The sequence below is a fragment of the Lepidochelys kempii genome, chromosome 23, assembly GCF_965140265.1.
Source record: "Lepidochelys kempii isolate rLepKem1 chromosome 23, rLepKem1.hap2, whole genome shotgun sequence".
Classification (NCBI taxonomy): Eukaryota; Metazoa; Chordata; order Testudines; family Cheloniidae; genus Lepidochelys; species Lepidochelys kempii.
The window spans coordinates 13828775-13856773 of NC_133278.1; the positions used below are offsets into that span (position 1 = coordinate 13828775).

General features: G+C 62.1%; 3 protein-coding genes across 3 annotated transcripts; 2 read left to right on the forward strand and 1 right to left on the reverse strand.

Annotated features, from left to right (window-relative positions):
* Positions 1-1541: 1541 nt before the first annotated feature.
* LOC140902183 (uncharacterized) lies at positions 1542-5766 on the forward strand. The gene is made up of 2 exons (XM_073321988.1): positions 1542-4371; positions 5401-5766. Exons 1-2 carry the CDS (start codon positions 1688-1690, stop codon positions 5561-5563), a joined length of 2847 nt encoding a protein of 948 aa, XP_073178089.1. The 5' UTR covers positions 1542-1687; the 3' UTR covers positions 5564-5766.
* An 896-nt stretch (positions 5767-6662) lies between these two features.
* On the forward strand, positions 6663-16733 carry LOC140902211 (neuronal pentraxin-1-like). Its single transcript, XM_073322057.1, is given in 7 exon segments — positions 6663-7089; positions 7091-7223; positions 7226-7281; positions 14570-14783; positions 15687-15934; positions 16150-16329; positions 16451-16733. Coding segments are annotated over 7 exon segments (1401 nt in total). The 5' UTR covers positions 6663-6729; the 3' UTR covers positions 16661-16733.
* A 1390-nt stretch (positions 16734-18123) lies between these two features.
* Positions 18124-27999, reverse strand: CYTH2 (cytohesin 2). The gene is made up of 12 exons (XM_073322077.1): positions 27864-27999; positions 26393-26540; positions 26121-26187; positions 25757-25875; positions 25397-25477; positions 24866-24978; positions 24465-24613; positions 24125-24236; positions 21809-21885; positions 21373-21444; positions 20150-20304; positions 18124-19813 (listed from the first exon to the last, which is right to left on the reverse strand). Exons 1-12 carry the CDS (start codon positions 27880-27882, stop codon positions 19726-19728), a joined length of 1200 nt encoding a protein of 399 aa, XP_073178178.1. The 5' UTR covers positions 27883-27999; the 3' UTR covers positions 18124-19725.

The following is a 27999-nucleotide window of genomic DNA, read 5'->3' on the forward strand; positions in this document are numbered from 1 at the left end:
AGCGGCCAGCGACGCCCGAAGACAAGTTTTGACTCATCCCAGGAGTCGGGACAGGTGGTGCCGAAAGTCTGAGCTCTGAGACAGCAGGTGAGAGAGAGGCAGGAGGCTGCGGGTCGGGAGTGAGGGGCACCAGCAGAGCTGGGGGGGGGGGGCTGGGGGGGGGCAGGAGCTCAGGGCTGGGCTAGCAGGGGGCTGCGGGTCGGGAGTGAGGGGCACCAGCCAAGTTGGGGGTCTGGTCACATAGACATCCCCCCTCCCACCATGCACTTGCAGGCCCCTAGATGCTCCCAATCCCCCCGGCAGCCCTCAGCAAGGATGGGACAGCTTCAACCCAGACCACGAAGGCCCCTGGGGAGCCCATCCCCCAGCTGAGACACCCCCCCCGACTCACTCCCCCCGACGGCATCCCGGCTGACAGTGTCCCTCGGGGTGCTGGGTCAGAGCCCTGGCGGCAGGGGGGGGGGGGGGTGACGGCTCAGTTCCCAGAGCTGGTTTCATTTGCAACCACAAGAAAGGTAGAGCGAAGAGTGGCGGGGGGGGGGATCAGCAGCTGCGATTTCCTGCCACTAGGGGGCACAATTGCATCCAAAGACACCCCCCCCCCCGAACCCCTCCAGCCTGGCCAGGAGGCAACCATTATCTATGCCCCCCCCCCCAACAGCCCCTGCTCTGGGACCGGATGGGAGCCGGTGCCCCCTAGAGGGAAAGGCCCCGTGCCCCATTCCCCACCCGCCTGAGCCAGCCAGTCCCCGCCCTGGGGCGGCTGCCAATACTGCCCCTGCTTAGCCCGGATTTAAGCCCTTTCCGGTCATTAGCTCCCTGAGTCCACGGACCTCCGGGCTGCAGAGCGAATTTCCTGTGCCCGGCTTTGCAGAAGGGAAGTGAAATGGAGAAATTACGTCTGACCCCGTGAGGTCACATACAGTTGGTGTTAGCTGAGGGAACAGGACCCAGTCCCCCTCTAACCACTAGCCCACCCCTCCTCTCCCTGAGCTGGGGAGAGAACCCAGGAGTCCGGGCTCCCAGCCTCCCCCCTCTAATCACTAGACCCCCACTCTCCTCCCTGAGCTGGGGAGAGAACCCAGGAGTCCGGGCTCCCAGCCTCCCCCCTCTAATCACTAGACCCCACTCTCCTCCCTGAGCTGGGGAGAGAACCCAGGAGTCCGGGCTCCCAGCCTCCCCCCTCTAATCACTAGACCCCACTCTCCTCCCTGAGCTGGGGAGAGAACCCAGGAGTCAGGGCTTCCAGCCTCCCCCCTCTAATCACTAGACCCCACTCTCCTCCCTGAGCTGGGGAGAGAACCCAGGAGTCCGGGCTTCCAGCCCCCCCCCCCCCCGCACAACTCTAACCACTAGTGACGGGAGTGCAATTTGTTTTTCTCGTTCTCGTTGCAGGTGTCTGTGTGCCGGGTCGCTCGGCTCAGCCCCAGCCGGGGCAGGAAACGGGGGCTCTTTTAAGGCGCCTGCCATCGGATAGGGGAGGCAATCCTTGGGAGTGGGGGGGGGGTGTAGCTAGAAGCCCCGGCCCCAGGTCACTCGCTGCCGGGAGTGGGTGGAGGTCACTGGGTGCGGGGGTCAGCGGGTGGGGTGGGGGGCGTAAGCGGGGCGTGTTCTGTGCTGTGCCAGTCCCAGGCGTGCACACACACAACCAGCAGAGGGCAGCACACACAGCCCCCCCCCCCCCGCCATGCCCCTGGCTCTGCCCCTCTGGCTCCTTGCAGCCGTCCTCTGTGCCCGCCATGCCAGTGCCTTCGGCTTTGCCTGGTGCCAGCTGCCCTACGAGCTGCCAGGCTACGCCAGCTGCGCCGGGCACGGCATCACCCAGCTGGGCCCGGCCATCGCCCCGCTGCCCAACTCCACCCTCTGGCTCAACGCCTCCCAGAACGCCCTGCAGGACCTGGCGCCCGCCACCTTCGCCCACCTGCCCCGCCTGCGGGAGCTGCGGCTCGACCTCAACCGCCTCCGCGCCCTGCAGATCGGCGCCTTCCAGGGCCTGCAGGAGCTGGAGCTGCTGGACCTCAGCCAGAACCGGCTGGCGGCCCTGGGCCCCGCGGCGCTGGCGGGGCTGACGGGCCTGCGGGTCCTGCTTCTGAGGGGCAACGCCCTGGCCGCCCTCCACCCTGCCGCCCTGGCGGCCCAGCCCGGTCTGCAGGAGCTCCATCTGCCCCACAATCGGCTCTCCCGGCTCCAGGAGGTGGCCGCGGTCGCCAGCGGCTTGGCCAACCTCTCCCTCCTCGACCTGGACTCCAACCGGATCTCCGCCCCGTGCCCTGGGCCCGGCCTGCTCTCTATGCCCTTCCTGCGGGACCTCAACCTGCGGAATAACAGCATCGCCTGGCTGGACCTCGCCCACTGCTCCCTGCCCGGCCTGCGCTCTCTCAACCTGACCCACAACAACATGAGTCGGCTGGAGGCCGCTTCCTTCGGCGCCGTGCCCGGCCTGGAGGAGCTGAGTTTGGACGAAAACCCCCTCAACATCTCCTACCTCCTGGACCTGCCGCTGCCCAACCTCACAGCCCTGCACTGGTCCAGCATGCGCCCGGTGCTGGACGCGGACCTCGGGCTGGCCTGCCAGGTCTTGGGGAGCCTGCCGGCGCTGACCACCCTGGACATCAAACACTCCAAGCTCCCGCCGTCCCGGCTGGGCCAACTGGGCGCTTGCACCAACCTGACCTGGCTGGACCTGTCCACCACCCCGCTGAGCCAGCTGGAGGGGGGCGTCTTCCGCTCGTTCCCCCGCCTGGAGTCCCTCTCGCTGGACAAGTGCAAGGTCAAGCGGCTGAAGCAGAGTGCCTGGGGCGGGTCGCTGCCCTGGCTCCGGGTCCTCGTCCTGCGACGCAACCACCTCACCAAGCTGGAAGACCGCGTCTTCCGGCCCCTCGGCAGCTTGGCCCACCTGGACCTGTCCAGGAACCGCCTGACCTACGTCTACAAGGGGTCCTTTCTGGGCATGACCTCCCTGAGGACCTTGCTTCTGCAGGGCTGCCAGCTGGCGGCCGTCACCCGCGACACCTTCGCCTACACCCGCAAGCTGGAGACCCTGGACCTGAGCGACAACAACCTCCAGTACATCAAGACCTCTGCCTTCCTGAGCCTCCACCGTCTCCGCACCCTGCTGCTCTCCGGCAACCGCATCCTCACCCTCCAGAAAGGGGCCTTCAAGGGCCTCACCTCCCTCCGCCACCTCTCGCTGGCCCAGAACGGCCTCTACAAACTCTCCCAGGGCTCCTTCCTGGGCCTGAAGGCCCTGGAGACCCTGGACCTCAGCCGCAACCGCCTCCTGGCCTACTGCAAGTACGACTCGCCTGCCCCCTTTGCCGGCCTGCCGGCCCTGCGGGGCCTGGATCTCAGCTCGCAGGAGGCCCGGCCCCCCGTCCGGCTGCCCTCCAATCTCTTCCAAGGGCTGGGGAACCTCCAGGAGCTCAGCCTGAGGGACAACCCCAGCGGCGTCTTCCTCAACCTCTCGCTGGCTCCCTTGGCCAGCCTCCACTCCCTGGATCTCTCCGACATCTACCCGGGCCGGGAAGGGCTCTTCAGCCTCCGCCCGGGGCTCTTCCGAGGCCTGGGCGGCCTGCGGCGGCTCCGGCTGGACGGCAGCTCCCTCCGGGACCTGCCCGGCGAGGTCTTCTCCAGCCTGGCCTCCCTGGAGTGGCTCTCGCTGCGGGGAGAACGGCTGCGGAACGTGAGCCGGGCCCCGCTGGCCCACCTGCCCGCGCTGCGCTACCTGGACGTGGCCGGCAACCCCTTGGCCTGCTGCTGCGAGAACGTCTGGTTCCAGAACTGGTCGGCGGCGGAGCCGGGGGTCCAGGTGGCCCTGCTGGGCTCCTACCTCTGCCTGGGGCCCGGCGTGAGCCAGGGGCTCTTCCAAGCCCACGATCTCGCCTTCTGCTGGGCGGACCTGGGCGCGGTCTTCTTCGCGGGGTCGTTCGCCGCCACCTTCCTGGCGCTGGCGGGGTCCCTGGCCGGGGCCAAGCTGGGCTGGACCCTGCGCTACGGCTACTACCTGCTGCGGGCCTGGGGCCGGGGCCGGCTGCGGCGGGGCCGGCGGGGCTACCAGTATGACGCCTACGTCTCCTGCTGCCCCGAGGACGAGGCCTGGGCGGTGCGCACGCTGCTGGCCAAGCTGGAGGAGGAAGGGCGGCCCCGGCTCCGGCTCTGCTTCGGGCCCCGCGACTTCGCCCCCGGGGCCTATTACCTGGACAACGTGCAGCAGGGCGTGAGCAGCAGCCGCAAGGCCCTGTGCCTGCTGAGTGCCCGCGCCCTGGAGAGTGAGTGGTGCTCGCTGGAGATCCAGCTGGCCTGCGCCCGCACCTACGACCAGGGCCACGACCCGCTGGTCGTCGTCTTCCTCGAGGACATCCCCAACTACCGGTGAGGCTCCCCCGGCGGGGGGCACGCGGCTAGCCTGGCCCCGCCTCTCCCAGCTGGGGGCGCTGTGGGGAGCCGGGAGGGGGGAGCTGGCTGCGGGGGGAGCTCCCGGGGCGCTGTGGGGAGTGGGAGGGGGGTTGGCTGTGGGGGGAGCTCCCGGGGGTGCTGTGGGGAATAGGGGGGAGCTGGCTGTGGGGGGAGCTCCCGGGGGCGCTGTGGGGAGTGGGAGGGGGGTTGGCTGTGGGGGGAGCTCCGGGGGTGCTGTGGGGAATAGGGGGGAGCTGGCTGCGGGGGGAGCTCCCGGGGGTGCTGTGGGGAACAGGGGGAGCTGGCTGTGGGGGGAGCTCCCGGGGGTGCTGTGGGGAGTGGGAGGGGGGTTGGCTGCGGGGGGAGCTCCCAGGGGTGCTGTGGGGAGCCGTGGGGGGGGGGGCTGGCTGTGGGGGAGCTCCTGGGGGCGCGTGGGGGAACGGGAGGGGTGCTGGCTGCGGGGGGAGCTGTGGGGAGTGGGAGAGAGCTGGCTGCGGGGGGAGCTCCCGGGGGAGCTGTGAGGAGCCGGGGCGGGGGGGTGCTGGCTGTGGGGGGAGCTCCCGGGGGCGCTGTGGGGAACGGGAGGGAGCTGGTTGTGGGGGGAGCTCCTGGGAGCGCTGTGGGGATCCAGGGGGGGCGCCGGCTGCGGGGAGAGCTCCCGCGGGCGCTGTGGGGAGCAGGAGGGGGCACTGGCTGCGGGGGGAGCTCCTGTGGGCACCGTGGGGAGCGGGAGGGGCACTGGCTGTGGGGGGAGCTCCCGGTGGCGCTGTGGGGAGCGGGAGGGGGGCTGGCTGCGGGGGGAGCACCTGCAGGCGCCGTGGGGGAAGCGGGGGGGGCGCTGGCCTTGGGGAGCAGGAGGGTGGGCGCTGGCTGCGGGGGGAGCTCCCGGGGGCACTGTGGGGAGCAGGAGAGTGGGCGCTGGCTGCGGGGTTTGCTCCTGGGGGCGCCGTGGGGAGCGGGTGCCATGGGCCCTGGGGCTCAGATCTCGGCCTCTTGCCCCCGCAGCCTCTCCCCCTACCACCGCCTGCGGAGGCTGGTGAAGCAGGGCAGCTACCTGCACTGGCCGGAGCAGCCCGAGGCCCAGGACGTCTTCTGGACCCAGCTGCGGGAGGCCCTGGGGGCCAGCGAGGAAGCCGGGGGGATGGTGCAGTTCAACCTGGCCGAGTAACCCCAGCCGGGGGCTGTGGGGAGAGAACCACACCCCAGCCTCTGCAGCCGGTGCAGTCTGAGACTCCCCCTCAGCCTGGAGCGGTACGAGGACGATGACACAGCGGCGTGCGGGGCTTGTTCCAGCCAGCAGGAGGCAGCGACCCCCACCACAATGTATGTAGGCGCTCTACAGAATAAAGCTGGATTGTTTCCTGTGTTATAGCCAACAGCCCATGGCTTGGGGGGGGCATGGGGGGAGGGCTTAACTGGCCCATGGCCCCCTGGTGCAAATCTGGACTACCTCCAGTGCAGTCAGGGGTGACTCTGGATTGACTCCAGGGGGCTGAGAGCAGAACCCAACCCTGCCCCCCGTGCAGTCAGGTGTGACTCCGGATCGACCCTGGGATAGCAGAGATCAGAACCCGGTGCTGTCCCCACTGCAATCGGGGTGACAATGGATCGACCCCAGGGGGCTGAGATCAGAACCCGACCCTGCATCCTGTGCAGTAAGGGGTGACTCCGGATCGACCCTGGGATAGCAGAGATCAGAACCCGGTGCTGTCCCCACTGCAATCGGGGTGACAATGGATCGACTCCAGGGGGCTGAGATCAGAACCCGACCCTGCCCCCTTTGCAGTCAGGGGTGACTCCGGATCGACCCTGGGATAGCAGAGATCAGAACCCGGTGCCGTCCCCACTGCAGTCAGGGGTGACTCCAGATCGATCCCCGGGAAGCTGCGCTTGAGTCTGGGCGTGCACCCCCTCCCGCGCCGTGCTGGGGCTCATCCCCGCTGTCCCGGCGTGTCACTTCCCCTCCCTAAATCCCTCCCAGTTCGTTAGCATCCTTTGAGCTGCCAAAAGCCCCTGACCCCTGCCAGCTTGGCTGTAGGACGCCTGGGTCCCGTTGCCAGAGGCGGAGGGGTGGGGGGAGCTTTGCCACGACTCCTTAAGCCCATTAACCTGCCTGTCTAATTCCCCGTCTCCGGGGAGACGGGCACCCTCCGCCCATCACCAGGGGATTTGGGAAATCAAGGCGGACGGGACAGTAGCGGGGGGGGGGGGGGTGGCGAGAGAAAAGAAAAGTCCCAGCTGCTCGCCGAGCCAAGTGGCTGCAGGCACAGATCGTCCGGGCGCCTCCGTGGGAGGAAGGCTGGGGCGGTGGCGAGGGGTCCGGCGGGTGCCGGGATGCGGCTGGCCTGGGCTCTCCTCTGGGCCCTCTGCTGGGTGCCCGGCGGCAGGGGGGAGTATGCCCTGCCCAAATTCGTCTGCAGCCCCATGCCCCTGGAGCCGGAGACGGGCTGCCAGCAGGCCCCGCAGCCGCGGGCCGGGGGGCACTGGGCGGGCACGCTGGAGGAGGCCAAAGAGACCATCCTGCACCTGCGGGAGACGGTGGTGCACCAGAAGGAGACCATCCTGGACCAGCGGGAGACGGTGCGGGAGCTGACGGCCAAGCTGAGCCGGTGCGAGGGCCGGGCGGGCGGGGAGCCCGGGCTGGATGGGCACGAGGACAACCTGAGCCACGGGCACCGGGAGGGGGCCGGCCGGGGAGAACGAGTACCCCCACTTCGGGCCCCGTGAGCACCCCGAGTCCCTGGGTGGTGCCGGGAGCGAGGCCGCCTTCCGCAAGGCCAGCGCCACCCCCAACACCATGGAGGACCCCCCCCGGGAGGTGCCCGCCGGCCCCCCCAGCTGGAACGCATGCTGGAGTCGCTCAAGGAGAGGCTGGAGCACCTCCAGGTAAGGGGGGGATTGGCCCCCCCCAGCCAACAACCCCCCCGCTAACCCCCACCAACCCAACCCTCCCATCAACCCCCTCCTCGCTGACCCCCAGCCCCCCCACCATCGATCCCCCTCCTCACTGACCCCCGCCCCCAACCCTCTCATCCACCCCCCTCCTCACTGACCCCCAGGCCCCCCAACCCTCTCTTCAACCCTTCTCCTCACTGACCGCCAGCACCCCCAGCCATTGACTCCCCCTCCTCACTGACCCCCAGTCCCTCTCCCATTTACCCCCTCCTCCCAACCCTCCCATCAACCCCCCTCCTGACTGACCCCCAGCCCTCCCGACCACTCCCACTGACCCTCACTGACCCCCAGCTCCCCCCACACCCCAACCATTGACCCCCATCCCCTTCCCATGGACCCATCCCACCTCTTTGCCTCCCCCTCTTACCTTCCCCAGCGACCCCAGGCCCTGCCTATTAACCTCTCCCCTTTGCCCACTGACCCCTATCATCTGCCCCCCCCACCAGTGCCCCCCCTCCACACCCTGGACTCATTCTAGGAGGGGCTGGAGCATCAGCAGATACTGTGGGGCCCCATTCACCCCACGCCCCAGCCACCTCCTCCCTAAATGCTGCAGTGGCTCAATGAGCAGCCCCCTCCCCCCCACCCCACCCTACCCTACCCTATCAGTCCCCAGCTGTCACCCCCATAACCTCCCTTCTCACCCTGCGGCAGGATCACCCCCTATGATAGGGTAGGGTCAGCCCCCTACCCCATCCCCCTGCATCCTTGGCCATTGCTTGCCCAGCCCCTCCCCCATTACCTCAGTTTACACCCCCCACCCCTTCCTCCATCTCAACCTCTCTTATCCCTCCCCCAATTAGGAACCTCATGGCCTGCTGCCCCCACCCCCCTGTGATCACTAGCCCCCACCCCCCTCCCAGAGCCAGAGATAGAACCCAGGAGTCCAGGCTCCCAGCCCCCTGCCTCCGGCTTTAACTAATTAAGTAGAAACAGCCCCCAAATCCGAGCCCGGAGGAATTACCTGATTGATCCTATTTCAAGACATCTGCCAAGACCCCAGTTAAGACCCCTTTGCCCTTGAATTACTGGGACCGTTCTGGAAGACTAACGTATTCCATGGGGTCCTGGGATGCAGCCAGCCAGTCCCTGCCCTGGGGCCGGGTGGGAGCCGGCGCCCCCTAGAGGGGACGGGCCCCAAGCCCCATTCCCCGCCCCCCCTGAGCCAGCCCACCTGCCCTGGAGCAAATCAGAGCTGGCGCCCCCAGAGGGCAAAGGCCCCGTGCCCCATTCCTCAAGGCGCAAGAGACGGGAGTGGGGTCTAGTGGTTAGAGTCGTAGCTCCAAGGCCAGCAGGGACTGTTGTGGTCAGGTGGTCTGAACTCCTGCACAGCACAGGCCCGAGGCCGGCCCCCAGCTGTTCCCAGGGCCAGCGTTCAGAGGAACAGCCCAACGCTGCCGGTGAGGGAGAATCCACCGCCCGCCCGGCCGTCGTCCCGCTGGTTAATGCCTCTCCCCGTGAGAAATGTGCACATTGTTTCCCGCGGGAATGTGTCTCGCTTCAACATCCAGCCCTGGGATCAGGCTCGACCTTCCTCTGCTACAGGGGAGAGTCCGTTACTGAATATTCATGCCCCACGTAGAGGAAGGGCAGCTGGGAGTCAGGACTCCTGGGGTCTCTCCTTGGCTCTGGGAGGGGAGTAGGGTCTAAATGAGGATCAGGCTGCCTGCCCCCCAGCACCGTACAAAGGCTGCTCAGGGGGCATCAGTGGGTTTGGGGCATCTGCGTGGGAGGAGGGGGATGGATTAGCGGGAGCAGCTCGGGTCCCAGACGGAGCATTCAGCTAAATATAAACCCCCTTGGCTTCTTCCTTCCTGCTTGTCCCTTCTTAGCGCGTCTGGGAAACGTAAACAGCCTGGCTCGTGGGGGGTAGGGGTCAGATCCCCCCCCCCATGACAGGGGTGTTGGGGGAGGAGATCAGGGCCTCAGCTGGGCACTGGGCCTAAATACCAGGCCAGGCGGGTCTGGGGGGGTCTCCCTTAATGTTGCGTCCAGCTGGGTTAGATCTCGGCTTGACGGCTCTGGCCGGCCTGCCCCCACAGCATGGTGGGAGGGGAGTGGGGCCTAGCGGAGGAGCTTCTCCCAAAATCAGGATTCTGAGGGAAAAAATAATGAAGCAAAGGCTGTGAGGGGAGAAAAAGCCTTGAGTTGCCTGTATAGCAAAGCTCGGCGCCTGGGTAACAACCAAGAGGCTTTGGCCTTGCTCGCATGTGGGTAATCTAGCTGGTATCACTGAAACCTGGTGGATGAAAGGGAAATCCACGCCACCAATGGCACGCCCTGTTTCCGCCTCAACACGGAAGGAAATGATCTACGCTTTGGGATCAATGGCCTAACAGATAAAGAACAAGAAGGGTTATTAGTTGGAGTCTGCTACAGGCCCCTCAAATCACACTAGGGACCAGAGTGAACAACAACTTATGCCCCCTATAATGTATAGGAACAAAAGCTGCATGATCACTGGGGCTTCAATTTGGGTAATATACTTTGGAGGCCATGTGCTGCCAACACAAAATCATTCTGGGAATTTCTCAACATCTTAGTTGACAATTTCCTATCTCAAATGCTGTAGCCACTGACATGGGGGAATTCTGGATAAAATTTCATCCTAACAGAGAATGAGGAACTGATCACGACATTAATGATGGCTCTGGTACAAGGGACCCAGGCTTTATGGTATTCATAATGTGCAAACAGAGTAAAGTCCAGAGTCCAAAGCTGAATATAATTATAAGCCAAATGAGCTGGAAGGAAGAATTTAATCAGAAAAATGTGAATGATCATTGGAAATTGCCTAAGAACACTAAATCAGAAGGCCAAAAACCACAGCTGAGAAAGAAGGCTGTGCTGGTTAACAACACAACCTTAGAGCGGAAGTGAAGGCAGATAGCGAGATTGATAGGTATAACAACTAGAAGATAGGGGAAGCTCATAGTAATGAATATAAATCAGAAGCAACGGGGAAGTTGATAGTAATGAATATAAATCAGAAGCAACGGGGAAGTTGATAGTAATGAATATAAATCAGAAGCAAAGGAGAAGCTGACAGTAATGAATATAAATCAGAAACTATGAATTGTAGAAAATTGATAAGGGAAGCAAAGAGACAGAAGTAGCTGTCTATGTCCAGCAGAGTTAGGTGCAAAAAGAAGGAAGGTTTTTTTAAGTATATTAAATATAAAAAGAATCCTGGCAATGGAATTGGTCCATTTCTAGATGGAAATGGTAGAATTATGAACAATAAAGCAGAAAAGGTAGAATTGTTCAACAAATATTTCTGTTGTGTATTTGAGGAAAAATAGATGATGGCCTATCATATGATACCATACTTTCCATTCCACTAGTATCTCAGGAGGATGGTAAACAGCAGCAACTACAGTTAGACTTTTAAAATCAGCAGGTCCAGATAACTTGCAACCAAGAGTTTTAAAAGAGCTAGCTGAGGTGCTCTCTGCGCCATTAATGTTGATTTCCAGTAAGTCTTGGAGCACTGGGAAAGTTGCATAAGACTGGAAGAAACCTAATGTGCCACTATTTAAAAAGCATAAAGCATATGACCCCGGGCAGTTCCAGGCCTGTCGATCTGACATCAATCCCTAGCAAGTTAATGGAGTCAAGTATCAGAGGGGTAGCTATGTTAGTCTGGATCTGTAAAAGCGGCAAAGAGTCCTGTGGCACCTTATAGACTAATAGACATATTGGAGCATAAGCTTTTATGGGTGAATACCCACTTCGTCAGATGCATGTAGTGGAAATTTCCAGAGGCAGCTATAAATATGCAAGCAAGACTCAGGCGAGGGATAACGAGGTTAGTTCAATCAGGGAGGATGAGGCCCTCTTCTAGCAGTTGAGGTGTGAATACCAAGGGAGGAGAAACTGCTTTTGTAGTTGGCGAGCCAGTCACCGTCTTTGTTTAATCCTGATCTGATGGTGTCAAGTTAATGGAGTGACTGATACAAGACTCAATAAAGAATTGAAGGAGGGCAATGTACTTAAAGCCAATCAGCACGGGTTTATGGGAAATAGATCCTGTCAAACTGACTTGATCTCGCTTTTGGCTGAGCCGACAAGTTTGGGTGCTAACGATAACCGAGTTGCTGTAATATACCGCCACTGCTGGGCGGCGTTTCGCGCGGGAGCACACGGCATTTTGATTAAAAACTCCAGACCGCTATAAACCCGCACGGCCCACACAGACGTGGACTAAAAACCGGCCAACGCTAGGTCTCAAAACATGACTGCAAACAGGGCGTCGCCATCGAGCGGGCGTGTTTCTACTGGAGTCATAGAATCATAGAATCATAGAATATCAGGGTTGGAAGGGACCCCTGAAGGTCATCTAGTCCAACCCCCTGCTCAAAGCAGGACCAATTCCCAGTTAAATCATCCCAGCCAGGGCTTTGTCAAGCCTGACCTTAAAAACCTCTAAGGAAGGAGATTCTACCACCTCCCTAGGTAACGCATTCCAGTGTTTCACCACCCTCTTAGTGAAAAAGTTTTTCCTAATATCCAATCTAAACCTCCCCCACTGCAACTTGAGACCATTACTCCTCGTTCTGTCATCTGCTACCATTGAGAACAGTCTAGAGCCATCCTCTTTGGAACCCCCTTTCAGGTAGTTGAAAGCAGCTATCAAATCCCCCCTCATTCTTCTCTTCTGCAGGCTAAACAATCCCAGCTCCCTCAGCCTCTCCTCATAACTCATGTGTTCCAGACCCCTAATCATTTTTGTTGCCCTTCGCTGGACTCTCTCCAATTTATCCACATCCTTCTTGAAGTGTGGGGCCCAAAACTGGACACAGTACTCCAGATGAGGCCTCACCAATGTCGAATAGAGGGGAACGATCACGTCCCTCGATCTGCTCGCTATGCCCCTACTTATACATCCCAAAATGCCATTGGCCTTCTTGGCAACAAGGGCACACTGCTGACTCATATCCAGCTTCTCGTCCACTGTCACCCCTAGGTCCTTTTCTGCAGAACTGCTGCCTAGCCATTCGGTCCCTAGTCTGTAGCTGTGCATTGGGTTCTTCCGTCCTAAGTGCAGGACCCTGCACTTATCCTTATTGAACCTCATCAGATTCCTTTTGGCCCAATCTTCCAATTGGTCTAGGTCCTTCTGTATCCTATCCCTCCCCTCCAGCGTATCTACCACTCCTCCCAGTTTAGTATCATCCGCAAATTTGCTGAGAGTGCAATCCACACCATCCTCCAGATCATTTATGAAGATATTGAATAAAACCGGCCCCAGGACCGACCCTTGGGGCACTCCACTTGATACCGGCTGCCAACTAGACATGGAGCCATTGATCACTACCCGTTGAGCCCGACAATTTAGCCAGCTTTCTACCCACCTTATAGTGCATTCTTCCAGCCCATACTTCCTTAACTTGCTGACAAGAATACTATGGGAGACCGTGTCAAAAGCTTTGCTAAAGTCAAGAAACAATACATCCACTGCTTTCCCTTCATCCACAGAACCAGTAATCTCATCATAAAAGGCGATTAGATTAGTCAGGCATGACCTTCCCTTGGTGAATCCATGCTGGCTGTTCCTGATCACTTTCCTCTCATGCAAGTGCTTCAGGATTGATTCTTTGAGGACCTGCTCCATGATTTTTCCAGGGACTGAGGTGAGGCTGACTGGTCTGTAGTTCCCAGGATCTTCCTTCTTCCCTTTTTTAAAGATTGGCACTACATTAGCCTTTTTCCAGTCATCCGGGACTTCCCCGGTTCGCCACGAGTTTTCAAAGATAATGGCCAGTGGCTCTGCAATCACAGCCGCCAATTCCTTCAGCACTCTCGGATGCAACTCGTCCGGCCCCATGGACTTGTGCACGTCCAGCTTTTCTAAATAGTCCCTAACCGCCTCTATCTCCACAGAGGGCTGGCCATCTCTTCCGCATTTTGTGATGCCCAGCGCAAGGATTGGCCCTGGTCCTGAGGCGAGTTAACGTTTTCGACCTGGAAGAAAATGTGAAATTGTCACTGGTGACTTTTACACAGGACACGACAGCTGAGGATGGGGGTTAACTTCGTAAAGGACAGGGCGCAGCTACAGAGCTGGCTGGATTACTTGGTAAACTGGCCGCAAGCAATGTGGGTTTTCACATGGCTCAATGTCCCTGTATCCATCTAGGAACAAATGCTGGCCGGACTCCCAGGATGGGGCAGGGGGCTCTCTTCTGGGAAGCAGGAACTCTGGAAAAGATTTGGGGGTGGGTCGTAGCAGCCAATCAGTTGAACCTGAGCTACCCTGTGTGATGCAAAGGTTAAAAGGGCTAATGGGAACCTGGGAAGCATCCCCAGGGGAATCTCGAGTAGGAGCAGAGAGGTGGTTTGGCCCTGGGGCGATGCTGCGGGGCTCCTGCATCCGGTTCTGGTGCCCCCCCCGTCCAAGGAGAGCGTTGCTCGGTTGGCGAGGGGGCAGAGAAGAGCCACGGGGGTGATTAAAGGATTAGAAAACCCGCCTTAGAGCAAGAGGCGCCAGGAGTTCCAGCTATTTAGCTCGACAACGAGAAGGGGAAGGCGGGACTTGATCCCAATATGGAGGGGGAACAAATATTTAATAATGGGCTCTTCCATCTAGCTGAGGACCCGATCTGTTGGCTGGAGGTTGAACCAAGACCCAATTGGACTGGAAATAAGGTGACAGTGAGCGCCATTTACCCAGGAGCGTGGTGGTTTCTCCATCACGGCCACGTTTTCAGTCGAGCGGGGCAATTTCTCTGAAAGGTCTTCCATAGGAATTATTGCAGGGCAGGTCTCTGGCCTGTATGATACAGGTCAGACTAGGTGAGCACACTGGCCCTTCCTGGCTTTGGGATTTATGACTCTATGATCCAGGAGGGTGGCAGGGGGTGGGATGCTGGGCTAGATGGGCCTATGGGGCTAATCCAGGGTAGCAGGGACGGGGCGGGATACCAGGGTAGATGGGCCCACGGGGCTGATCCAGGGTAGCAGGTATGGGTGGGATACCAAGGTGGATGGGCCCATGGGGCTGATCCAGAGTAGCAGGGATGGGGCGGGATACCAGGGTAGATGGGCCCATGGGGATGATCCAGAGTAGCAGGGATGGGGCAGGATACCAGGGTAGATGGGCCCACGGGGATGATCCAGGGTAGCAGGGATGGGGCGGGATACCAAGGTAGATGGGCACCGAGAGGATGATGGGTCTTGCTCACAGTCCCCTCCTCCCACCCCCACCCCCACCCCCCAGCGCAGCCGCAACAGTTCCCTGTTCTCCATCTCCCTGCGTGACGCCCTGCAGAAGAAAATCAGCATTTTGGAGCATCAGATCCAAGAGAAACTCAACGCCACCAAGCACCATCACCACAGCCACGAGGAGCCGCACCATGGCCACGGGGAGCCGCACCATGGTCACGAGGAGCTGCGGTGGCACAAGAACAGGGTCCACGGGCCTCATGAGAAGGGTGAGGGGCAGGGTTGCAGGGGCATCGACAGATGGATAGCGGGTGGTGGTGGGCAGCAAAGGATCCAGACTGCAGCTGTGGATGGATGAATAGGACTCGCGGCAGGGATGGACGGGGGATAACGGAATAGACAGATGGGTGGAATTGTAGCTACAAAGCGAGATAGTTGCATGGATGGACTTATGGATGGCTGAATTGATAATTGAATGGATGGATGGAATCACTGATGGGTGAAGCTATGGATGGAGTGTTGAATGGATGGAGGAAATGGTACCTGGATGGATGGATGGATGGAGCATTGAATGGGTGGATGAAATGGTACATGGATGGATGGATGGATGGAGGAAATGAGGGATGGATCGATGGATGGAGCACTGAATGGATGGATGAACTGGTACCTGGATGGATGGATGGAAGGAGGAAATGAGGAATGGATCAATGGATGGATGGAGGAAATGAGGGATGGGTCGATGGATGGAGCGTTGAATGGATGGATGAACTGGTACCTGGATGGATGGATGGAGCATTGAATGGGTGAATGAAATGATACATGGATGGATGGATGGAGGAAATGAGGGATGGATCGATGGATGGAGCGTTGAATGGGTGGATTAAATGGTACATGGATGGATGGATGGATGGAGGAAATGAGGGATGGATCAATGGATGGAGCACTGAATGCATGGATGAAATGGTACCTGGATAGATGGATGGATGGATGGATGGATGGATGGATGGATGGATGAAATGAGGGCTGGCTACTTGAAGGAACAGCTGGAAGGAATGATGATTTGATGGATGTAGCAGTGCATGGGGAGATGACTGACTGGCTATTGGCCAGAGTCCCCTCTCCCCCGGGGCTGGTTGTGTCTGGCCGCCCTGGCACTGACCTTGTCCCTCTAGGGCACAAGGCGGAGAAGCCAGACGAGGTTTTCCGTGTGGGCTTCCCCCTCCGCACCAACTACATGTACGTCAAGGTGAAGAGGACACTGCATCACGAGATCTTCGCCTTCACTGTCTGCCTCTGGCTCAAGTCCAGCTCGGCGCCTGGTGTTGGCACTCCCTTCTCCTACTCCGTGCCTGGCCAGGCCAACGAGCTGGTGCTCATTGAGTGGGGCAATAACCCCATGGAGCTGCTCATCAATGACAAGGTGTGGGGCTGGGGACTGCCATGGTCAGCAGAGGATGCGATGCTGCAGGGAGCTCAGCAGGGGGGCACTGGGCTGTAGGGAGCAGGACAGGGGGTTCAGCAGGGAGTGCTCAGCTGCAGGGAGCTGGGCGGGGGGGGCTCCCATCGTGGGTGGGGTTGGTGGGGGAGAGGCGAGCACTGCCCTTAACCCTTTCCCCCCCACGCCCCAACCCCCAGGCTGCCACCTTGCCCCTGGCCATCCACGACGCCAAGTGGCATCACATCTGCGTGACCTGGTCGACGCGGGACGGCGTCTGGGAGAGCTACCAGGACGGGGTGCGACGGGGCAGCGGCGAGAACCTGGCCCCCTGGCACCCCATCAAGCCAGGGGGCATCTTCATCCTGGGGCAGGAGCAGGTAAGAGACCCCCCCACACACACCCCAGGGCAAGAGCATCCGCTCCAGGGTTAGCCCCCTTGTTGGGTGGCTTGTGCCCTCCCTAATCTACCCCTGGCCTCTCTGCTCTCCCCCTCCCCAGGACACGCTGGGCGGCCGGTTCGATGCCACGCAGGCTTTCATCGGGGAGCTGGCAGACTTCCACGTGTGGAGCCACGTCCTGGCGCCGGGCGAGGTCTACAGGCTGGCCACCTGCGCTGGCCACGCCCATGGGGACATTGTGGCCTGGGCTGAGGGCACCATGGAGCTGCACGGGGGGGTGGCCAAGCTGCCCTTCAATGCCTGCCACTGAGCCCTGGCCCACAGGGGGCTGGAGGCCCGGATGCCTGGGTTCTCTTCAGCTCAGGAAGAGGAGTGGGGGCGAGTGATGACAGCGGGGGAAGGATGGGGGGCTGGAAGCCAGGGCTCCTGGGTTCTATCCTTGCCTTTGGGAGAGAGGGGAGTGGAGTCTAGTTGTGTGAGGGGCTGGGAGGACGCCTGGGTTCTTTCCCCAAGTCTGGGAGAGGAGTGGGGTCTAGTGGTTAGAGCAGGGGGGCTGGGAGACCCCCTTCCTCTCCTGTTGTATATAGCTGTGGCTGTTGGCCTGCGGCTGGCGGTACATACGCGGTGTCCCGTGTCGCGTAGCTCGGCGCTGTTTTATGTAGGATTCGATGCTATTTTCTTCCTCGGAAAGGACAGAATAAACCTGCCAAGGGAGCAGCAGCCGCCCCAGCGCTGTGAGTCAGTGCTTTGTCTGAGTGCGCCAAATACCCAACACGCCCCACCCCAGAAGTGGCCGCATCCCACCAGCGGGCAAGGGGTCCCCCAGTGTTCCCTCTACTTTTTTACCTCAATCTGCAGAATGAACTACAAAACTCATGCGGCAGGGGTGGGCCTGAAGGGTTTGGAGCATGGTGGGAGGCTCAGGGCTGGGGCAGAGGGTTGGAGTGTGTGGGGGGTGCAGGCTCTGGGGTGGGGCCAGGGATGAAGGGGTTGGGGTGCAGGAGGGAGCTCAGGGCTGGAGTGCTGCAGGCTCCAGGAGCGAGTTTAGGTGCAGGAGGGGGCTCCAGGCTGGAGCCGGGGGTTAGGTGGGGCATGAAGGCTCCAGTTGGGGGTGCAGGATTTGGGGTGGGGCCGGAGATGAGGGGTTTGGGGTATAGGAGGGGCCTCAGGGCTGGGGGTGTGTGAGGGCTCCAGGCTGGGGCAGGGGGTGTGAGGGCTCCAGCTGGGACTGCAGACTCTGTGGTGGGGCCAGGGATGAGGGATTTGGGGTGCAGGCTGCCCCAAGGAGAGAGGACTCCCCCCAGCCCTGTCTCGCCACAACAGCTGAGGGCCGGGGAGAGGCCCTTGAGAGTCTGCTGCCCGCGCAGCTTAGAGGGAACGTAGGTCCCTGGCTAAAGAGCCCCACGCCCCAGCACCCGGCCCCCGCCGCTGGCTAGAGGCAGGGGGGACGGACAGAGGTCAGCCAAGCTCACGGTGCCACGGGGTGCTCAAATCCTGCGCCAGAAGCCACCTGCATCATCCAGCCCCCCAGCTCAGTGTAACAGAACCCAGGAGTCCTGGCTCCCCGCCACCCCCTGCTCTAGCCACTAGGCCCCACTCCCCTCCCAGAGCCAGGATAGAACCCAGGAGTCCTGGCTCCCAGCCCCAAACAGAGTTTAAGCTGCTGCTGGTGCCAGGCCAGTTCGGTGCTCCTTCCCCATGCTGGCCCTGGGTGTTTGATGCCCTGAGTGGATACCCCCCCGCCCGCCCCCAGACACCCAGCGGCCCCCTGGCTGTACTCAAGACTGTAGTGTTTTTATTCCGTTGAAAGTTGCATCCATTAAATCCTTAAATAACAATTACAAAAACCTGAACCCGCCCTGGAATCCCGTGGCAGGCCCGGGGCTGGCGCCTGCCCCTCTCTGTCCACACCAGCGCCTGGGGTGGGGTGAAATCCCCCTGCGTCGGGAGGAGGCAGCAAGTCCAGGGGGTCCCAGGTGTGGGAGGAGATGGGTCCCACCGGCTTGGTCCTGTTGCCACGCGGTTGCCTCTGGGAGCCGACGATCCGGGGGTTCCTCCCAGGACGCCCTGCGGGGGCTGAGCCAGAAAGGTGGGGAGGGGGCCCAGGGATTGGTCCCGGTGCGGGGGCCCCACATCTGCTCCCGGCGGCGCCAGGCCAGGCTTTCCGACGGCGCCTCGCGCTCGTGGCAGGAGAGTAATCAGAAGGACGGGATTCCACAGCAGGCGAAAGCAAAGGGCTTTCAACCTCGGGGGGCGCTCCCCAGCCCCCTCCCAGTCCGTAGTGTACGTTCCTGGAGCCCAGAGGGGGTGCATGGAAATAGAGGGGCTCCAGATGGACCCCCAGCTCTAGAGCCAATAGTGTATACATGGGGGTGGGGGGGCTACCCCCCGTTGGGGAGATTTAAAGATGAGCTGGTGAGGGGCAGGCCACGGGGCGGGCTAAAACTCCCCCTCCGCTAGCTGCCCCGAGGAGGGAAGAACTTCAGTTCCCCCTGCTGGCTGCCAGGGGGCGCTGCAGAGGGCCCGTCGGCATTGCCGGTGGGGGGAGGGGGGGAGGAATGCCCCCCACCCCATGCCTGGCATTGCTGGAATACGCGGGGGGGGGGGGGGGGAAGACCCCAAAGACAGCAGCGCATCTGCACCAGTGCACCATAGGACCCCGCTAGCCCCTGGTGCTGAGTGCCATGGTGGGAGCATAGCATGGGGGGGAAATTCCCAGCCAGCTGGAAGGGAAGGGGCGGCTGTCTCAGGGGCTGCTAGGCAAGAGCTTATTGCATCTCGGGGCTAATTAGTGTAGATAGGAGCTTGGCGTCAGCCAGTGAAAATCCAGAGACCCGTGAAGGAAAGTGCTGAGGATACGGAGTCAGGGCCAAACCGGAGTCACTCCTGTTTGCAGTGGGGGCAGGGCCAGATTCCAGAGTCCCTCCTAATTGCAATGGGGGCAGGGTCAGATTCCAGAGTCCCTCCTAATTGCAATGGGGGCAGGGTCGGATTCTGATCTCGGCTCCCTCAGGGTGGATCTGGAGTCACTCCTGATCACAACCTGCTGCAAGGTCCTGAGCCCAGGGCATGGCAGAGGCCCCTGGCCCAGGCTGCAGCCCCCACGGGCGAGGAAGGGGTTGCTGGCCCATGGTACCCAGTGGCTCCTGGAGAGGGGCTGTATCCCAAAGTAGGGTCCCTGGGGGGAGTAGGGGTGGGGAAGACAGATCCGGCTGGCGGTGCACACAGATGCTGGGGGAGGGGAAGTCAGTGCTGCTCTGTCCGTCTGTCTGTCCGTGGCTGGGCCCCCCCGGCCCAGGGGGGTGTCAGTTTTAGAGGCGCCCAGGGAGGTGGGTTAGGGGGGGCACGGAAAGGCAGCCTGCTGGCCAGCCCAGCTCACGCCTGCTCCTGTTTCTTCTTGACTGAGATGCGCTTCTTGCGGGCGGCCAGCATCTCGTAGAAGGGGTCCACGCTGACGGCAGCCCTGCGGGGAGCGGGGGGTCAGTGGTGGGCAGGGAATCTCGCTGCAGCCAGGTGCCTGAGAGGGGGAGGCTGAGACAGACCCCTGGGCTTGGGGGAGTCACACCATGGGGGCCGCACGGCCCCTCCACCCTTGCTGGGAACGCCCCTGCCCGCACATGCCCTGTCTCTCCCCCCCGCCACCAAATGGGATGGATCAGACTTCACCTGCCACCCCCCCCCCCCATCACAAGCTGGAACCATCCACCCACAATACCCTGGGAGGGGGTTGGGAGCCAGGACCCCTGGGTTCTATCCCCAGCTCTGGGAGGGGGTGGGGGCAGGTGGGGGTGCTCCTCACTTGATGGATTTGATCCACTCGTCCTTCTCCTCCTGCGTGGGGGCCGAGATGCGATAGACCAGGTGGTTCCCTTCCACCACCCGCCCGTCGGCCTCCGTCTTGCAGGCCTTGATCAGCTGGCCCTTGTTGTTGGGAATGTACAGCTCAAAGCAGTTCTGGGGGGAACGGGGGCGGGGGGGGAGACAGAATCAGCCATGGGCTCAGGTTGCGTCGATTCCCTCCCCCCCCAGCCCCAGGAACGATTTGCCTCCCCCAACACACCCAGGGATGGGCTCAAGCTCTCAGCGGGCTCAGGCCACATCGGTGACACCCAGGGATGATTCCCCCCAACCCGCAACGATGGGCTCAGGCTCTCGGCAAACTCAGGCAACGTCAAGTCATTTTTGCTTGAAATGAAAGGTTGGAGTTGAGAGCACAATGTGAGTGGAGCCTGATCTACAAGGGTCAAAAGCTGCAGGAATGGATGGAGGAAAGAAGGGGGATGCGGATGGAGGCGGGGGGTGCATGCATGGAGGGATGGAGGGAGGGATGGGGGGAAGGTGCGTAGGATGGACAGGGGGTGTATGAATGGATGGAGGGAGCGAGGGAAGGCGGGGAAGGTGTGTGGATGGATGGAGCGAGGAGGGAGGGATGGGGAAGATGCGTGGATGGATGGAGTGAAGGGTGTGGATGGATGGAGGGGTCAGGTGCGCAGATCGATGGGGGGAGGGAGGGATGGGTAGGATGCACGGATGGAGGGAGGAGTAAGATGCATGGATGGATGGAGCAAGGGAGGGAGGGATGGGGAAGACGTGTGGATGGATGGATGGAGGGGGCAGGTGCATGGATGGAGGGAGGAGGAAGATGCGTGGACGGATGGAGGGGGCGGGTGCGTGGATGGAGGGAGGGAGGGGGAAGATGCGTGGATGGATGGATGGAGGGATGGATGGAGGGGGAAGATGCGTGGATGGATGGATGGAGGGGGAAGATGCGTGGATGGATGGATGGAGGGATGAATGGAGGGGGCGGGGATGGATGGAGCGGAGGAGGGATGGGGAAGATGCGCGGAGGGATGGAGGGGTGGATGTGGATGGATGGAGGGGGCGGCCGCGCGGATGGATAGACAGGAGGAGGAGGGCGGCCATGAAGGAGAGGATAAGGACAGGCTGACGAAGGACAGACAAGGTGAACATCGGGGGCAAGAAGGCCCTGAGGGGTGGGGGAGCACGGGGCGCTGCGCTCACCGGCTTGCGGGGGTCCTCCACCTCCCGGATGCTCAGGTTCTCCAGTGGGATGATCCCCCGCGGCTCCTTGTCCTGAGTGGGGAACAAAGCTGGAGTCAGGGGAGATGAGGAGCGGCCTGCGGGACTCCCTGCCACTGGCTACGGAGCTAAGTGGGGAGAGCCAGGGAGCCCCAGGCCCAGAAGGGCGAGTGGCAGAAGCCCCTGGGTTCCTGCAGGGGCTGTCTGTGGGGCCCAGCCCAACCCCATAGTGACTGGGGGCAGGGGGCTCACGCAAGGGGCAGGCGATTCCATCACTGACCACTAGGGGAGCGCTTGGGTCTTCCTCTGAAGCCGGCAGCGCTGGGCATTGTCAGAAACCAGGTACCAAGGCGGGGGGGGGGGGGGGGCCTTGTGGGCGGACCCCGTGGGGGCTGCTCCGGGGGGCTGGGGGGCTCACCGTGGTGTACTCGAAATAGTACAGGCAGTTGTCCGTCAGAATGAACCAGCGTCTTTTCCATGTTTTCACGCGCCCGCCTGCAGGGGAAGCAGAGATTGGGGGCTCAGTGACGGGGGCTTCTGGGGGGGCAGCTATCGATCCTGTTGGGCCGGTCCACTCAGGGGCAGCGTGAGAAGAGGACCAGGCCTGCCCCAGGGCATGCTGGGATAGACACAGTACCCTCGCCTGGGCACATGTGGGGGGGGGACAATTTCAGGCATAAGACCCCACGCAGCTGCCCCTTGACTCCAAGCGGGTGACCCGCGGGGCGGAGGGAAGCCTGAGAAACTGTTGTCACTGGCAGAACTCTCCTCCCAGAGCTGGGGAGAGAACCCAGGAGTCCTGGCTCCCAGCCCCCGCCCCCCCGCTCTAACCACCAGGTCCCATTTGGGGGGACCCCGTGTGGCACGACTGTCCCTGAGACAATCCCTCATCCGGGACCTTTGCAACCTGTGCGGAGATTCCAGGGGGCTTCCGGCAACCCCCTGCCCTCAAGGGGCCAGACCCGCCCCCCCGCACCCAGTTCCAACACTCCGGGGGGTCAGGTGTTGGGGCGAATCTCTACTGCGGTGATGCGGCCCTAACGGGGCGAGGCGCTATTTGGGGCTGGGATCCCCACCCCCCATTCCAGCAGCGGCTTCCCCCTCCGTTACCTACCTCCTGGGGAGGAACGGTGAGACCCGAGCACAAGTGGCATCAGCGGCGTGGGGGTGGGGGTGGGGGGGCCGTGGGGGGCGGGAAGGAAAACGGGGGAGGGAGAGAAAGAAAGAGGGGAGCGGGGGGAAGAGAAGAGAGAAGAGAGAGAAAGAGGAAAAATCAGTTATATCCATGTGAGGAGGAAAAAACACGGTCAAATAACACCCCTGCCGCAGGGATCAGCGCGGAGGGGGGGAATCTCAGGGAGGGGGGAGGGAATGTCCTTTTTGCTGGCTGTGGGGGGCCACAGGGGTTTGATACACAAAGCGAGGGAGTGGGGGGGCGGGGGGGCTCTGTCCAGCTTTTCCCTGCGAGGGACAGCACCCATCGTCCCGGATGGCCATTCCCTGCCCCGGGGGCTGGGGATAAGATTAAATAGGACCCAGGAGTCCTGGAGCCCGGCGCTCACCTCTAACCCGCAGCTCTAACCACTAGCCCCCCACTATCCTCCCAGAGATGGGAGAGAACCCAGACGTCCTGGCTCCCAGCCCCCTGCTCTAACCACTAGCCCCCACTCCCTTCCCAGAGCGATGATGGAACCCAGGCGTCCTGATCCCCAGCCCCCTTCCTGGCTCCTGGGAGCTGATCCCTGCTCACCCCCCTCCCAATAGCTCTCTGCTGCCCCCTAGAGGCAGCAAGGGAGTCAGGCCTCAACCAAGGTCCATCCAGGTCTGTACCCACCTCCCTTCCCCATCACCCCCCATAGATCCCTCCGCCTACCCCCCCACCGCAGCAACCCTCCCAGTCTCCAGAACAACCCCACCCAGCTTTGGACACCTCCCCCTTACCCACCTGTGACCCCAATCCCCCCAAATCCAGCCTGTGCTTCTGACTGAGCTGCCATGGGGTCCGTGTGACCCCCATCCTGACCCCTCATGGCCCCGCTAGTCTGGGAGGCACCTGCGTTGAACCTGGGGGTGCTGTGAACTGGGATCCCAATGCCTTGGGGGTGGGGGGCTCCCCCTATAGCTGTGTAGCGCCCCCCCCGGAACACTCAACCCTGGGCGGGGGAATTGAGGGGCGGGGTGGTGCCCTCAAAGGCCCCGTGGGGAAGGAAGCAGAGTCAGACTCAGGTGGCCTAGGGGAGGCCCAGCGAGCGGGGCAGGGACAGACGGACACAGACAGGGGCCAACTGAAGGCTGGAGGGGTGGGGGGAGGGGACCCAGGAGCCCTAGCTGAGGCCGGGGTAGGGGGCAGACCCAGGAGCCCTAGCCGGGGGAGATGGGGGGGCGGACCCAGGAACACGAGCCAAGGCCGGGAGGGAGCAGGCGGACCCAGGAGCCCTAGCCGAGGCTGGAGTCTGCGGCGGGGATGGACTCAGGAGTCCTAGCCGAGGCTTGGGAGGGGATGGATCCAGGAGCCCTAGCCGGGGTGGGGGGACGGACCCAGGCATCCTAGCCCGGGCTGGGCGGGGTTGGGGGGCGGGTATTATTCCTGGAGCTGCGGAAGGAAGGTCGGTGCTTTGAGGACACAGCGGGAGGTCGGTGGGACACAGAGAGAGGAGAGCGCAGAGGCATGCAGAGATCGCGGAGGTGGGGATGGGGAGTGTAGAGGTTCGGGGAGGGGGGTCCCTGCTCTCACCCAGCTTCAGCAGCCAGCCCTCCCGGTCTGGATTGAAGAACGTGTGGGTCAGGTCGTTCCCATCGTCCTCCGGGATCTTGAACGGCTCGTTCCGGATGCTGTCGTACAGGTTCTGGGGGGGGAAGGGGGTGGAGTCAAAAGAGGCCACGCCCCACTCAAGGGGTGCGGTCAGAATAAGGCCATACCCCCAACGACAACAGTCAGAGCCCATACCCCTTTTCCTGAGGGGTGGAGTAAGACAAGCTACACCCCGTCCTCACCAGCAGGCCAGACCCATGGGCCCATGTACCCCAGTATCCCGCCCCCCGGATCAGACCCCTGCCCGGTATCCCGCCCTCACCCGCAGCAGCTCCTCGGGCAGGTCGCCCCCGTCGTTGATGCCCCGGTTCATGGTGATGAATCTCTCCACCGTGGGTTTGTCTCGCACGTTGGGGTTGTGCAGACTGGTGTTCAGCATGATGACGGCGAAGGAGAGCACGTAGCAGGTGTCTGGGGGAGGAAGGGGGGACGGTAGGAGGAATGCACCCACTAGACCCCACCCTCATCCCAGAACAGGGAGAGAACCCAGGCGTCCTGGCTCCTAGCCCTCCCCTCACTCTAACCACTAGCCCCCACTCCCCTCCCTGAGCTGGCGAGAGAATCCAGGCGTCCTGGCTATGAGCCTCCCCCTGCTCTAACCATTACGCCCTACCCCCTTCCCCGGGTTGGGGAGAGAACCCAGGCGTCCGGGCCCCGCGGTACCTGTGGACTGGAAGACGCCGGGGTTGCAGAGACAGTAACGCTGGGCGAAGGCCTCCATCATGCGGTCGATCTTCTGGGCCTCCCCGGGCAGGCGGAAGCTCCATAGGAACTGCCTGGGGGGGGGGGGGCACGTAAGTAGGGGACCCGCACCAGCCTCCCCACCCCTGGGATAAAGGGGAGGGTGAGCTGCCCCCCGAGCCCCCTCCCCCCGATCCCGCTCTGCCCCCAAACCTTCCCACCCTCCCCCTCCACATCCCCCTCCCCCAGCCCCCCGATCCCGCTCTGCCCCCAAACCTTCCCACCCTCCCCCTCCCCCTCCACATCCCCCTCCCCCAGCCCCCTGATCCCTCTCTGCCCCCAAACCTTCCCACCCTCCCCCTCCACATCCCCCTCCCCCAGCCCCCTGATCCCTCTCTGCCCCCAAACCTTCCCACCCTCCCCCTCCACATCCCCCTCCCCCAGCCCCCTGATCCCTCTCTGCCCCCAAACCTTCCCATCTTCCCCCTCCACATCCCCGCCCCCCCAGCTCACCGCAGCGCCTGCACCAGGTTGAGGTCAGTGAACTCGTGCAGGTCGACGAAGGCGTGCAGCACCGCGATGTTAAAGTCCTCCCTGCGGGGGGCGGGGCCGGGGTCAGAGGCGAAATACCCTCCCCCACCCCGGTCTGTCCCCCTCCCCATGAGACAGAACTCCCAGAGCTCCCATCCCTGGCGGAGCCCAATGGCTGCAGCCCCTACCCACAGGCCCGCACCCCCCTGGCTAGTCCCTGATGCCCCCCCCACAGCTAGTCCCCAATGGCTCCACCCCCGCCCATCTCCCCCCGGCTAGTCCCCAATGGCCCCAGCCCTTCCCTTCTCACCCAGCTAGCCCCCGATGGTCCCGCCCCCTCACCTCTCCCCCAGGTAGTCCCCGATGGCCGTCTTGTTGAGCCCCTCCCCCTTGTAGAGGAACCGGGCGATCTCCTCCGGCGTGTTGTGCAGCAGCTCATTCTCCACCAGGAACTGGATGCCCTGTGCCAAGGACCGAGCGAGTGGAGTCAGGTGCCTGACCGCACCCCTTGGCTCCCAGCCCCCCGCCCCAGCCATCACCTCCCCTTCCACCGGGGAAACTGATGCACACGGAGGGAAAGGGACGAGACATATAGCTCAGGAGTCCTGGCTCCCAGCCCCCGCTGCTTTGCCCACTGGCCCCCACTCCCCTCCCAGAGCTGGGATAGAACCCAGGCGTCCTAGCTCCCAGCCCCCTCCCCTCTTACCTTTTTAGGATCCATGTTGAATTTCTTGCGGCCCATCCCTATCTTCCGGTTCCTCTGAAGGGTTTTGCTGTGGGTTGGATGGAGAAAAACCACAGGATTCAGCACTTGGAATAGCCCCAGCAGCGTACAAGACCATGGTGGGGCAGGGGCTTGGTATACAGGGGCCCAACACTGAGATGCGACCCTTCTGGGGTGGGACATGGGGGCTGGGTATACGGGGATCCCTCGCCCAGCGCTGGGACACAGCTCCTCAGGATCAGCACATTCATTACCTGCCCTCATTCGCCTCCAGACCTTCCACCTCATTCATGGCCTCGCTCAGCTCATCCCGCAGCCGCTGGATTTCCACCAGCAGCTCTTGTTTCCGCCGCCGGATGTTCTCCAGCTCCAGCCGCTCCTCGGGGGTCAGGTCCGGGGGCACTGGGATGGAAATCAGAGGTTAGCCTGAGGCAGGAACCCCCTGTTCTAGGAGCGAGGGAGGAAGCGGGATGCATGTGAGTGTTTCTTGAATTTCATGTGACACCTGCAGGGTGAGGTGGGCAGAGGGGCTGTTTATACAGGGATCCCCTGCCCAGTGCAGAGACGCAGCTGCCATAGGGGGCAGATGGGGGGCATGGCCAGGGTGCCCTGCACTGCAGCTATTTCCTGCCCCTGCAGGGCCCATAGGGAGAGGTATTTTTACCAACATGGTTAGACCAGCACAAAATCTGTGCAAGTTCCAGGCCTTAGCTGTGGCAGGAGGCTGAGAGCTCAGGTTTAGTTGCCTTCCGATGTGACGTCCCAGGGCCTTCCAGGATACCAGCCCTGTCCCATTGTTTATTTGCAGTGCAGGACCACTGCAAGCCCCAGCCCCGGGCCCCACGGCGCCAGGAGCTGTACACGGGTATGTATTATTTGAATCCTGTCGGCCCCTGGGAGCTCCAGCCCCGGATCAGGCCCCACGGCGCCAGGAGCTGTACAGGGGTATGTATTAGTTGGATCCTGTCAGCCAGGGATTGTACAAACACAGAACAAAGCCCCCTGCCCCAAGGAGCTTCCAATTCATAAATGCTGCTAACAATCCGGGGGGCGGGCGAAGGACAAGGCCGGGGGGGGGGCAGGGGAGTCAATGGAGAGGGGTGGGCAGGTGAGGAGCAAGTGGTAATGGTTCAGTCCGACACCACCCTCCCCATAGGGGAATAAATGGTTCAGCCCAACCCTTTCCTCCCCACCTCCCCCCAAAAGGGAGCCCACTCTCCATTATGAGCATTAATACAACCCAGCTCCTCCATGAGCAAGAGAATGGTATCGCCCAAACACCGGGAATGGTTCAGCCCAACCCCCCTCTTCATTTCCGGAATGGCACAGCCCAACCCTCTCCTCATTCCCCCTCTGGGAGGGAATGGTTGAGCCCAACCCCCTCCTCAACCCCTCCCGCTCTCCATTATGGGAAGCAATGGTACAGCTCACGCCCCATAAGGAAAAGAATGGCACAGTCCAGCCCTACACTGTAAGGGGGCAAGCTACCCATTCGGGGTGGGAATGGTTCAGGCCACCCTTCCCCCCCCCATTAAGGGGAGGAATGGTACAGCCCTGCCACCTCCCGACCAGCAAGAGAATGGTGCAGCCCAAACACCCCTACAAAGGCGGGAATGGTTCGGTTCAGCCCAACCCAGCCCCGCCCCCCCGACAGCCAGCCGTGAATGGGCGGGGCCCCGCAATAGTATGGCCCGCCCCGAGAGTGGTACAGTCCCAGGCCCCTACCATAGACTCCGTCCTCCATGGCGCCCGCACCGGCCGCCGGGGCTGCTCCGGCCCCTCGGCTCGTCCCGTCTCTCCTGCCGCGGCGGCGGCTGCTTCCTCCTCCCGCAGCCGCCCGGCCCGGCACTGAGGAGAACGT